This window comes from Triplophysa dalaica, chromosome 22 (genome assembly GCF_015846415.1).
Source record: "Triplophysa dalaica isolate WHDGS20190420 chromosome 22, ASM1584641v1, whole genome shotgun sequence".
In the NCBI taxonomy this organism is placed as follows: domain Eukaryota; kingdom Metazoa; phylum Chordata; class Actinopteri; order Cypriniformes; family Nemacheilidae; genus Triplophysa; species Triplophysa dalaica.
Genome location: NC_079563.1, coordinates 19,532,350 through 19,546,235, shown reverse-complemented (window position 1 = coordinate 19,546,235; position 13,886 = coordinate 19,532,350). Strand labels below are relative to the sequence as shown.

At 46.6% G+C, this 13,886-nt stretch overlaps 1 protein-coding gene and 1 long non-coding RNA gene across 2 annotated transcripts; both read right to left on the bottom strand.

The window, feature by feature from the left end:
• Nucleotides 1–4,305: 4,305 nt before the first annotated feature.
• Nucleotides 4,306–13,412, bottom strand: LOC130411468 (trace amine-associated receptor 13c-like). Its single transcript, XM_056736084.1, has 2 exons — nucleotides 12,713–13,412; nucleotides 4,306–4,672 (listed from the first exon to the last, which is right to left on the bottom strand). The coding sequence occupies exons 1-2, from the start codon at nucleotides 13,357–13,359 to the stop codon at nucleotides 4,306–4,308; spliced, it is 1,014 nt and encodes a 337-aa protein (XP_056592062.1). The 5' UTR covers nucleotides 13,360–13,412.
• Nucleotides 11,487–12,706, bottom strand: LOC130411512 (uncharacterized). Its single transcript, XR_008905084.1, has 2 exons — nucleotides 12,392–12,706; nucleotides 11,487–12,308 (listed from the first exon to the last, which is right to left on the bottom strand). It is a non-coding gene; the product is annotated as an uncharacterized LOC130411512 (long non-coding RNA).
• Nucleotides 13,413–13,886: the final 474 nt, after the last annotated feature.

The following is a 13,886-nucleotide window of genomic DNA, read 5'->3' as shown; positions in this document are numbered from 1 at the left end:
ATAACCAGGGCTTCATTCGCGCGATTCACGCAGCAAGTAGGTCTATCGCGTCTTTGCATTGACTTAACATGTAAATCACTCGCGCTTGACGCGCCATTAGTGTTTGTGAAATGACCACATCAAACGTGACGTGCTAACATGGATGCAGCTATGAAGCCGCCGGGTTTGCTTTGGATAAAAGCGTCTGCTAAATGACTAAATGTAAATGTACTGTAGGAGCTCTTCCAGTCTCAAGTACCACCTAAACGCAAAGCATCCCTTAGCTATTGCGGAAGTAACACAAGTACATCTTATTGAACATAATTTAATTTTCATCACAAATTATCATAGTAGAACAGTTTTCTCAAGCAGTTTGTGATGCATTTGGAAACAGGAGATGAGCCCCTGGTCTAATAGAGAAACCCGTTCTCAAAGACTTACTTTTAGTCATTATTTGGGTAGCACACATATTCTGAATGCCTTCGGCAGAATTCAAATGAGCCATTTTAATCTAGATTAATTCCAAGATGAATCTAGATTAATCTAGATTAAAAAATATTAATCTATGCCCACCACTAGTCTGTTCTATTCTCGGCATCGCCCCGTAACCTTGATCTTTATAGCCCTGAACATTAGAGTAAATGCAGGTCTGTGGCGTGAAAACTCGCGGTGTAGCTCTTGATGTAGGTCAGTAAAGAAGGGGAGCTTGAGTCGTGAGGACTGTGTGCTTTGATTAAGTCATCGCTCGTCCATCTTATTCTCAGGACGAGCGTTTGGTTTATCTTGCGGCCAGTCTATTGTCAGTTGGGCTACCGCCGCTGTCATGACTTCTACCAGATCGGCGTGTACCAAAGCAGTAAGAAGGGGGACATAATCCAACTGAAGTTGATTGAAGTTGACTGTTTCGGATGTCGTTTTATACCTCCTGGTCCATACGTCATCCATGACGTATTGTTTCACTACTGGATGATGTTGACACACGTGCTCAGAGCTGGTCACGCCGTGGCGTTCCCCAAAGCGTTGCCATGGCGACGCAGTGCGAGTTCCCTCGAAAGGGAACTAACAATGTCAATAATAGACACAATTTACACTCATAAGTGTGAGTCAGTGTGCAAAAAACTAGACTTAAAACCGAGTTATTTGTGACAAGCATCAGAGTTATAATTTTTACCTGTTTCTTTAATATGATTTACTGTCAGTCTTTAACGTGGCCTTAGTCAAACTAAATCAAAATCTAAAGATGATACTTTATGCAGCAACCAATCAACTCTGACTACTATAGAAAAGGCCAATGAAATTTGGCGAATTAAATTTGCATTTAAGCATTCATTTACCTCTTGTTCTGAAGAGCCTGAGAGCCTCTCACGACTGCAGCAGAATACGATACGTGTTTGTGGCATAAGGGACACAACGTCTCATTCCCTCCATCAGGGAACTTAGGTTACATACGTAACAAAGACGTTCCCTTTCTGTCTGTCTCTCGACGTTGTGTCGAGAACGACAGATGGGGTTGCCTGCCCGAGGGGAACCCCGCCCGGAGGAAGGTCATGGAAGACCAAGGGGTTAGGGTGCGTCGGCAGCAGGGCAACATCACCATGTGCCTGCTGTCGTTGTGCCACGCTGTCCTCGGAACTCGACTCTGTAGCCAGTGTTGAAGTGGTCTCATGTGCATCAACCCGAGGGGTATTACCCCCGCGGAGGATGCCATGTGTCCCAGGAGCCTCCAGTTCAACACTGACTGTGCTGCGGACAGCTGCGTCGTCATGGTGACAGAGTTTAGTTCCATACCGAGAAAGAGGATGCTCTGCACTGGGGTTTGCTCTTTTCTTGGTTGACCAGAAATCCCAATCGATCTAGATGCCAGAGCATCAGGTCCCTCTGTGTACACAACAGATCTCGCGAGTGTGCCAAGATAAGCCAGTCGCCGAGATAGTTAAGTACCCGCAGGGACAGACCGAAAGGGAGGACTCTGTACTGATATGCCCGCCCCTCAAACGCGAACCGTAGGAACGGCTGGTGTCGAGGGAGATTGAGACATGAAAGTAAGCGTCCTTCAGGTCGATTGCCACAAACAAATCCTGACACCTAATAGATGTCAGGATGCGCCTCTGCGTGAGCACCCTCAAAGGCAGCTTGTGAAGGTGCTTTGTTCAGTGTACGCAGACCTATAGGGCGCAACCCGCCGTCTTTCTTGGGAACGATGAAGTGCGGGTCGTGACCCACAGAACATCTTGGTTTCTAGGGACGAACTTGATGCCTGTTTTGCCAAAAGGGTGAGGCCTCTACCCGAAGTATGGAGGCGTCTCTGCCTCTGACAGAGGGAGAGATGATGCCCCGAAACTTGGGAGAGTCTCTGGCGAACTGGATCGAGTAACCAAGACAGACCGCCCGCATTGGCCAGCGAGACAGTGTGGGCAGCTCTCGAGCTCCCAGGGACTGTGACAGGGTGACCAAGGGGACTGTCTGCTGCATCATTCCCACGGGGGGTGGTTTGTCGGCTGGGCGGAGCTAACCATATGTCACGGGGGGTCCCTGGGGGTAAGGTTGGCTCTGCCTTTTTACCTGCCTGGCGGGACAACGGCACGCACTGTCGGTTTGAGAGTGGTGACAGCTGTCGTAGGTGTACGACCTCACACCTCGCCAGGGTGTGAGGTCGGTTCGCTGAGAACAGTCTAGTGGAGTCTGCGAACGGCTGCAAGTACACCCGGGGAGAGCGGAAAAACTCTACGAGTAAGTGGGCGCCAGGCCCTGAAAAGGCTTTGGTGACGAGGCAGGAGTCGTCCCGTGCCGACTGATGAGAGCCGTGGCTGTGAAGGTTCGGGCCCGATGTTGTTCTCCCTAGGGGTCTTTTCCCAGACACATCGTTTCCGAGTGTGTGCGTGAGAATCCGGTTGGGAAACGTTCAGAAGAGCGAATCGGGGTGCGATCGGCCTGTGAGCACTTGGCTGGCGGGTTTACGTTCGCAGAGTTCCATTGCTTTTATCCTATACATTTTACATAGGTATTTTGCAATCCCCTAATTGCTTTTAAATGAAGATGGATATTTTTTTGCAAAGATGGAAAAACATCATAATATACTTGGATACATACTTAACTTAGGTTAGAGAGACTATGATAAACTAATGTCAAATTAATCTATGTAACACGTATGTCTTTCAAATCTCTTCAGGGTTATTGTCTATTGAATGAATGTTTCCTGTGTAAGGAAAATATATTAATGACAGAGAGATATGCTTGTATTTAATCTATTTTTCATTCAATTTAACTGTGAGGCAATGTATTGGTTTGTATTATATTAGATTATTTTTTTTGTTTTTCTTAAATATGTTTTTTGTTTTTCTTTATGTGTTAGGGTTTGAAAATGGAGATGTGAATGTTCGGCAAAAAATAAAATAAAAATTTCCAGGAAAATAAAGATTATACTTTCACAGGATATTCTTTATATTATGTTGGTTGCCCTGCTGACAAAATAATAGAACCCGGCCCAAAACACAAGAGGTGCAGATCAATAGAACATCCCTCAATGCCCAGACATTTTTATTTTGTAAAAGAAAATTTGGGGGTTCATAACAGTATTTTAATGAAAACCTCTATAATATATGTAATGGTTTCTTTTTTTTTTAACAGGATTGGTTTATGTAGAAATAGTATATCACAAATAAATGACTTTATTGTTGGGTTTTCACATGGATCGCAAATGTGCATTGAAAATTTCCAGCTGATAAACCTGTGCTTTAGAGATTGTGTTCATATACCATGTAAGGCTAAATAAAACACTTAATTTACTGATTTAGACATTGATTAAAAAACCAGCAAGTCTCCCCAGCTGTCATTGGCTAGTGAAATCTTGCTTGCAATAAATCTTTCAGAATGCCCTCAATTACATATGAAGAGTTTTGATCACAATGAGATAAATCATGTTTAAAATCATGTTTTTATTGTGTTCGTTGGCTGTATTATTGGAAATTTATTTTTTTAAACCGAACTCTTCAAATACAGTAGATTCATACTCTCTGCATTCATGAGTGTGTTGGTGCTCATGAGGTGTCGATCTGTGACGGATGAGCTGGATGGGAGGGAAAAATCAAGAATATACTCTTTACTAAAAACTAGACTACAGCACTGGGTCTCTGTCTTTTTCACGTATGAAAGAAATGTGTTCCTTATATCTATATGAAATGCAAAAACTTTAAAGCTCAATATTTCAAAATCATGCATTTTAAATTTGTTGACATTCTGAAAATAACCAAAGAAGTTTGTCAAAAAAGAAACTCTTGGCATTAAAAGTTGACATAAATAGTGACATCAGTAGTAAAAATCAGGTGATTAATGATTATCCACCGTAATATTAACCAGAGAGGATGCCTGCTGAAATATTTTAAGTGTTAATATGTGTTTAACAGATTTTTTAAACCAGCTGTAAAAGAACGCATAGACGAGAGGATTCAGACTGGAGTTACAATACAGAACCCACATTAGAGCCTTTGCAGTGGAGGATGAGATGACCGTGTTCCCCGCTACAGATATGATATAGTAGGGAATCCAACAAAACAGATAAACGCTCACAATGATTCCTAATGTCAGAGCAGCTTTGCTCTCAGATTTCCTCCTCGCTGAACCTTCTGTTAAATGTTTTCTACTCTTCATCAGAGAGTTAATAACTCTCACATGCTGATGTGCAACATAGAAAATCCTCAAATATAAATGTAGCCTCTGCCGGCAATAGCAGTGGTGACTACGCCCCCCCTTGGACCAGACTAGTAAGAGCAAGGGGAATATTTTACAAGAAGCACACACAGGCTTGGTCAACAAAGTAGAAAAGTACAATCTTTATTTTTGTAACAGTAAAAACATTGAGTCGCTTTTGGATTTCAATAAATAACACACAAATTCATCACTTGACATAACACTAAGCCATAAGGGGGGGCCACCGAAGTACAAGTTACTCAGTCCTAAGTTTCCGTACCACACGTGAGCTAGGGCACACCACTTTAGAGTAGAACAAACACTACAAACACTGCACAACAATGACAACCAGGCTCTTTGAGCTATTTCTAAGAATACACACTTCACAGCAGTACACTGCACACGTCGTGCTAAATGAGTGAAACACGCTAAGGAAACCAGGCAGGAGCCCGTTGGAAAGTCTATCCAGTGGGCCCAACCCACACGAGGCTAATGTAATGGGTGAAGACAAACAAACAACGAAAATAAATGTATAAACCGCTAGCCGGTGGCCACTGTCAGTTCACTACACACAGATATTGTAGCACACCGGCTAGTAAAAAAAAGAAACAAACAAAACAAATAAGTGTCTAAAAAGCAGCACCTGCCCATTCATTCAAACACACTCAAAAGAACAGCAGCAGACAATCGGATTGGCTGAAGACTCTTTAACAAAGAAAAAGAAACAAGAGTTCTAATTAAGTGCTCTATACGCCTAAAATTCATAGTCAGTATACATATAGCTACTAAGACACACTCGCTGACACCAGACCCATTAATCAAATGATCGCTTTACTTTTTGCCCAATACCTTATAATCAGAACCATAACATACCTTTCTGCAATAGCGATTGGGTGAGTAGACAGTGTTCCGACGCTTCACGCATTCACCCGTCACAAATGCTGGCGAGCATAACAACAAAGCCCTATTACACCCAAAACAGTAAACGAACAGGATACGCTAAAAGAACTAGATAAAAGTGTACCTCCTCTGTGCTCGTCAGTCCAGACATTCCATACGCGTTTCGGAAGCGCACACACACAAACAGTAGTGCCGTTGGCAATCACTATGCAACCCCTTGCGCTACCAACACATCCCGGAACACTGCTGCCTCCAACACGTTAGCAGCTAACTTCAGTCTCTCGCTACCGGATGAGGACAACAGGTATATATACACCTGCCTGTTAACAATTACCGACCTCTCCCACCCACATTAGATGACGTAGCGATACGAGGAGGAGTGAAAGCGAGCAGGGGCGAAGAAAGAGGGAGATGAGAGACAGCGAAAAGAGTGCCTCAAACCCACAGGCCACAATCCACCCCCTCCAAATGAATCGGCGGCCCGACGATGACACCTCATGTCTGCGGGTCTACATCCTCTACTCCTGATGGACCATCGATGTCACTAATCGGCCGGGGTAGACGGTGGGGGTTGGAGTGCTGCCCCGCCGTAGACCTCGCTGAACGCCGCACGGCCACAGTGTTGTCCTCAGGCACCTCAGCCGTACCCTCAATGTCAATTTCCTCAAACGCTGGGGTGCCGGTTGGTGCCGGCGCAGTTTGGGGCTCTTGTTCTGCACCATACCAAATGATCATATCTCGGATATCACCATCGTTCCCGGCAGGGGGGTCTTTGGGGGCCTCCTCTTCCTGAACTGGACCAGGGACACCCCCTGGCCTGGGCCTCAATCCCGCAGGGACGGCACGCATTTCGGAACGATGCACCTGTCGAACAGTTCCATCCACATTTGCAGGGGTCACAGTGTATACCGCTCCTACTCCAGAAGGGCAACGTACAACCCGATAGGCCACAGAGTCCCAGTAATCCTGGATTTTATTTCTCCCATGTGGATGGTTCCGCAGATAGATCAAATCCCCTTCTTGGAAGCCGGCATCGTTCACCTGATCATTATGGTTCTGGTTCCGTCTAAGGGCCAGTTCTTCTGATCTCTGTCTGACATGTTCATGAGTTATCCTGACACTTTGCTGGTGCTTCTCGACCCATTCTTCTAGGGTATTGGTATCTGGGGCAGCTTCCCTGGTACCAAGCAGGAAGTCAACTGGTAGTCTGGGATGGTGGCCAAACATTAGGTAATATGGTGTATGCCCTGTGGTCTGGTGTGGGGTAATATTATAAGCAAAGGTGAGCTGGGGCAGATGGTGTGGCCAACGACGCTTCTCTGTCTCAGGTAGGGTACGCAGCAAGTCGTGGAGTGTGCGGTTGAACCGCTCGCACTGTGCGTTCCCTTGAGGGTGGTACGGAGTGGTGCGGCTCTTTTGTATACCGTACATCTGGCAAAGTTGCTGGATCAAGAGGCTCTCAAAGTTTCGCCCCCGGTCGGAGTGGATACGAGCTGGGGGACCGAACCTATGAAACCAATGCTGCACTAAGGTCCTGGCCACTGTTGGAGCCTTTTGATCCTTTGTAGGAACAGCCTGCGAGTACTTCGTGAATATGTCCGTGAGGATCAGAACATTCTCTCGTCCATCACTGGCTGGCTCTAGCAGAGTAAAGTCAAGAGCCAAGATTTCATTTGGTCGAGTGGCGTGCATCGTGCTCCAGTACGTACGGACCTTGGGCTGGACGGCCTTCCCCAAAACACATCGCTGGCACTGCTGGCACCACTGTTCAGCATCTTTAGTCATACTGGGCCAAAAACATCGGCTCCGAAGTAGCTGGAGTGTTCTTTCCGTGCCTTGGTGCCCTTGTTCATCGTGGATACTCCGTAGGACTTCTGCTTGCAGGCACTGGGGCAGCAATAACTGGAGAGTCTCTGGACCTCCCCCTGGTGTGTGAATCAGGCGGTACAGAACTCCCTCCTCATCGACCAGGCGATCCCAGTGTCGGAGCAGGGCTCTGCTGAACTTGGGTAACGCTTCACGCTCCCTTACGCCTGGCCGTCGCCCCTCTTGGTAGTACTTCCTCAAAGGCCCGATGACTGGGTCAGCTTCCTGAAGCGAACTGAGATCCTGAGGTGTACGTCCCGGTAAGGCCACCACCTCCCGGCATTGGCCCTCTGTGGACTGCATCGGCCCGAGGCTGGTCAATGCGCCCAACGCGGGGACCTCTGTCCCGAAGGTAAAGCGTTCCAAATACTGGCGAGAAAGAGCATCCGCGTTCTGATTGCTTTTACCCGGTCGATATCTGAGGGTAAAATTGAATGATGCCAACTGCGAAGCCCACCGCTGCTCAATTGCGCCCAGCTTTGCAGTGTGCAAATGGCTCAGGGGGTTATTATCAGTGAAGATTGTGAAATGGTTCCCCAGCAAATATTCTCGGAACTTTTCCGTTACTGCCCATTTTACCGCGAGTAGCTCCAGCTTCATGGAGCTATAGTTCTCCATATTCCTTTCAGCAACTCTGAGTCCCCGACTAGCAAATGCAACTGGACGCACTCTCCCTCCATGTTCCTGGGAGAGGACGGCACCCAGGCCTCCATGACTGGCGTCTACCTCCAAGATGAATGGCTTCTTAAAGTCAGCATATGCCAGCACTGGAGCCGAGGTGAGTCGCTCCTTCAGAGACAGGAATGCTCGCTCACATCCCTCATCCCAGGCCGATGCCAGAGGGACGGGGGGGGTCTTTCCCTTCCTTCGAGGCCCACTGAGTCTTCCTACCAGATAGTGGAGTGGGGCTGCCAACTTTGAAAATCCCTCCACGAATCGCCGATAATAGCTCGCGAAACCAAGGAAAGATCGTAATTCGGCCAGATGTCCAGGGCGTCTCCACTCCTTAACCACCTCTATCTTGGCGGGATCCGTGGCAACTCCCTCAGCAGAGACCACGTGCCCCAAGTAACCAACCTGGTGCTGGAAGAAACGGCATTTTGACAGTTTTACTTTCAGTCCCTGTTTTTGCAGACGAGAAAACACCTCTCCCAGTCTCTCCAGATGCTGCTGAACAGTGGCGGAAAAGACGATCACATCGTCCAAGTATAGTAGAACAGACTGGTATCTGCAATCGCCAAACATCCGCTCCATCAACCGCTGGAACGTTCCAGGCGCATTACACAATCCAAATGCCATTCGGTTGAACTCAAACAGGCCAAAGGGCGTACAGAAGGCCGTCTTTGACTTATCCTGCTCTACCATTGGAACCTGATTGTACCCACTTGCGAGGTCCAAGGTGGAAAACCATTTCGCTCCAGAAAGTGCATCCAATGATTCTTCTATACGAGGAAGGGGGTATGCGTCGCGGCGAGTTTTTGCGTTCAACTGCCTGTAATCTACACAGAGGCGCAAACTCCCATCCTTCTTTGTCACCAATACTATCGGAGAAGAATAGGGACTGCTACTTTCTCTGATGACTTTATTATCTAAGAGCTGTTGGATGTGTGCCTTTACAGTTTCATACTGGGAGGGTGGGATTCTACGGTATGGCTGCCGAACAGGAGTATTGTCCAACAGGGGAATCTCATGGCTGATTAAGGACGTACATCCTAGGTCTCCCTCCCCTTGGGAAAATATGTTACTATACTTGACCAGGAGGGCCCTGGCCTCAGCCGCTTGTTGCTGGGTCAAACCCGGGAAGTCTGTCGCCGCGAGCTCGGGGAAACTACCGCCCTCGGCTACCTCCTGCGTGGAGACATAAGCTTGACACTGTTCCCATGAAGGGTCGACTGATATGGAGGCCGCTGTTCCTGTTACAGTCGCCGCCACAGCTTGTACAGTGCCAATGGGATGACGTGGGGGCAACCATACCTTTGTATTACCAACATTCACTACAGGTGCATATAGAAAACCCTTTCTAACTGGCACCAAAGTAGGGGACACCAATAGGCCTTCGGGCAACTGCTCCTCGTCAAAGCCCAAGGGCTCCAGTAACAATACTGCAGACTCAAACTGGGGGCCTGTAACCGGGACCATGGTTAGGGCTCCCGCCTCAAGACAAACTGCCCTTTTCCCCTGCACTTTCACTTTAAACGGTTTCGGTGCATTTACAATGGCCTGGATCTGTTCACAGTGTCTCAGTGCACGTCGGGCTGCCGGTGCCGCCGATTTCACGGGAGGGGAGTGGAAGAGCTGTGACCCATGTTGTTTAAAAAGGACCTGATAGCATTCCCCAATTACATTCATTCCCAGTATCCCGGGTGTTACGAGCTTACGATCTTTAAGAGGGCCACACTCTGGGTCCTTGACAACTAAAATTCCCCTCCCCGGAATGCATTGCCCCAGTACCCACACGTCCAACTCTAAGTAACCGATATAGGGAATATCCAAACCATTAGCGGCCTTAAGCCCAAGCCATCTACAGTCTTTCTTTTGTAAATGATGAAAATGCTCTCGAAAAAAACTCTCGGTGATGGTGGTCACCATTGACCCTGTGTCAATCAAGCAGGGAACTGTTACATCTCCCATAGAAACAGACCATACCGGGCACGTTTTGACTAACTTATCATATGATTGAGAATACATTGAGCCAGACACCCTCCTCCCCAGCATGTGGCTCTGCACACTGGGATTGGCTAGTTTCCCGACTGGCTAGGGAGGTTTTCTGGGCCTGGTGCTTGGTTAGGGGGGATATCAGGGGGCAAACGCGAAGCTAACCTACTATCATGGGTAGGGGGAGCTGCCTGACAATAGCGTGCTATATGGCCTGGTTGATCGCACCGCAGACAAATGGGCTGACCATTAGGGGCCCGTTTATATCGCCCACCCCGTTGCGGTGGAGGGGCCTGCGATCTACCACTAGGGTGCCCTAATTGCCTTATGAGCATGTCCAACTGAGCTTGCTGCTTAAGGACCAAGTCTTTTAGCTCAATGAATTCTAATGACTGAGGGGCTGTAACACATTGCGACACAACCTGAGCTTCACTGCTTGCCCCTGGAGCACGGTAACTACGATCTCGGTTGGACTGGCCCTCCTGCACCCACCTTATAGCTTCTTTCCGTACGTCTAAAAGCTTCAACCCGCTATCTGCTCGCACCAATCTCTTGAGTTCCCTGCGTAACATGGGATCACAGACATTTTCACAGAACTGGTCACGCAAAATGATATCAGGGTTTCTGATGGCACCTTCGTTTGACTGTTTTACTTTATCCAACAATTCCATTAAAACATGAGAGAATTCAAACAAACTTTCATTGTCCTTTTGCTTTCTGTTAAAGAAGTGCTGTTGCCAGTACACATATGATTTAGCACAGCCATATACTTCCCTTAAGACTTCAATTATTGACTCCGGGTTTTCACGTGTGGCTGTAGGGCGGTACTTAATCTCGTTTCGGGCTTCGCCCTCTAAGTGATCAAACAAAAACAAGGCTTTGTCAAAATTAGACATATGCATTGCCCGAATACAACTTTTAGCTTCCTCAATCCATTCTTCGACAGACAAAGGCCCTGCGGTTGCACAGCCAGAAAACTTCGGGCACCGCCGCTCTCGAGGTATAAAGAGTACTTGCTCCCGTCGGACAGGCTGGGTACTAGTAGCACTACTACCAGCATTACCCGCTGTCCCTCCCCCCGAAAGGCTCTCATTTTCAGCCTGGAGTTGCTCCAGACGTTGTCGCAGCCGCTGTAACTCCGTCACAGGCTCCTCTCCATCACTCATATTGTTGTCAGCTGCTGTTCCCTATACACACCTTCGTACTCTCACACAAACACACACAACACACACACACACACAGGTGCTGCTAAAATAGACTGTCCTAGCGACACAAATGTACCCTGCCGACTACGCCAAATTGTAGCCTCTGCCGGCAATAGCAGTGGTGACTACGCCCCCCCTTGGACCAGACTAGTAAGAGCAAGGGGAATATTTTACAAGAAGCACACACAGGCTTGGTCAACAAAGTAGAAAAGTACAATCTTTATTTTTGTAACAGTAAAAACATTGAGTCGCTTTTGGATTTCAATAAATAACACACAAATTCATCACTTGACATAACACTAAGCCATAAGGGGGGGCCACCGAAGTACAAGTTACTCAGTCCTAAGTTTCCGTACCACACGTGAGCTAGGGCACACCACTTTAGAGTAGAACAAACACTACAAACACTGCACAACAATGACAACCAGGCTCTTTGAGCTATTTCTAAGAATACACACTTCACAGCAGTACACTGCACACGTCGTGCTAAATGAGTGAAACACGCTAAGGAAACCAGGCAGGAGCCCGTTGGAAAGTCTATCCAGTGGGCCCAACCCACACGAGGCTAATGTAATGGGTGAAGACAAACAAACAACGAAAATAAATGTATAAACCGCTAGCCGGTGGCCACTGTCAGTTCACTACACACAGATATTGTAGCACACCGGCTAGTAAAAAAAAGAAACAAACAAAACAAATAAGTGTCTAAAAAGCAGCACCTGCCCATTCATTCAAACACACTCAAAAGAACAGCAGCAGACAATCGGATTGGCTGAAGACTCTTTAACAAAGAAAAAGAAACAAGAGTTCTAATTAAGTGCTCTATACGCCTAAAATTCATAGTCAGTATACATATAGCTACTAAGACACACTCGCTGACACCAGACCCATTAATCAAATGATCGCTTTACTTTTTGCCCAATACCTTATAATCAGAACCATAACATACCTTTCTGCAATAGCGATTGGGTGAGTAGACAGTGTTCCGACGCTTCACGCATTCACCCGTCACAAATGCTGGCGAGCATAACAACAAAGCCCTATTACACCCAAAACAGTAAACGAACAGGATACGCTAAAAGAACTAGATAAAAGTGTACCTCCTCTGTGCTCGTCAGTCCAGACATTCCATACGCGTTTCGGAAGCGCACACACACAAACAGTAGTGCCGTTGGCAATCACTATGCAACCCCTTGCGCTACCAACACATCCCGGAACACTGCTGCCTCCAACACGTTAGCAGCTAACTTCAGTCTCTCGCTACCGGATGAGGACAACAGGTATATATACACCTGCCTGTTAACAATTACCGACCTCTCCCACCCACATTAGATGACGTAGCGATACGAGGAGGAGTGAAAGCGAGCAGGGGCGAAGAAAGAGGGAGATGAGAGACAGCGAAAAGAGTGCCTCAAACCCACAGGCCACATAAAGATATGATCAAAGTGCAGGGAACAATGAAGGACAGGATCAGATCAGTGACTGACCAAGCGAAACTAATATAAAATGGACACTGGCCATAACACGAGTCTTTTCCGCTTGAGGGATTGAAATACCCGTTATCTGTAAAAAACGAGATGTTATAGACAGAAGAACTAAACCAGCTGAAACATATAATAGTCAAAGTTCTAGATGTGGTTATTTTTTGAGGATATGACAAAGGATGACACACAGCCACATAACGGTCAATGGCAACCAACAATAAATTGCAGAGAGATTCCGAGAGGAGAAGCCCAACGAACATTGAATACAGTCCACAGAAAATGTGTCCAAAATACCAGCAGGTTGCAGTCAGCTTCATGCCTTCGATAGGAATCACAATGAGTCCCACGAGCATGTCGGCCACAGCCAGAGAGAGAATGAGCAGGTTGGTTGGAGTGTGAAGCTTCTTGAAGTGAGAGATGGAGATGATCACCAGCAGGTTCAGAAACACGGTCCATACAGACAGAAGTGAAAAAAACACATACATGACGTTGGATTCAAGTGTGGAGCGTTTGGTCTTGATGCACGATGAGTTAACAGCAGGAAAGCAGTATTGAGTCTCATGATCTTCTGTCTCATTGGCCATGAGTGTCGTCCTCCTGTGAGGAGTTTGATCTGATCTCTGTACTGTCCTCACATTTATACAGAGTCTGAATCAGACTGACCAACCCATTCACCTCCCACTGTGATGCTGCTTAATGACATAGTTAATATTCTACTATATTTTAATAGACCAGTGTGTCATTTTATGGAGGATCTATTGACAGGAATGCAATATAATATAAATAACTATGTCTTCAGAGATGTATAATAGTGTTGGGTTCGAGTCCAAGTCCTTATTAAATACAAGTACATTTGAAAAAATTGAAATGCCATTATTTTTTAAAAGTTTTTCTACAGCGCAAAAAAGGAAACAAACAATTGTTGGAGCGTTTGGCATTAAATAAACCCTTCAAAGTTTGTAATTTGTAATAAATTCAAGCTGAATGAAGATTAGATTAAGCAGCACGAATTAAACATGACCGAACATCAGAGCTGTGGAAAGTCGGATGATCTGTTCAATACTTCCTGTGTTAATTTTGACAGCAAATTTAGATTTTGTTTTAGTCGTTG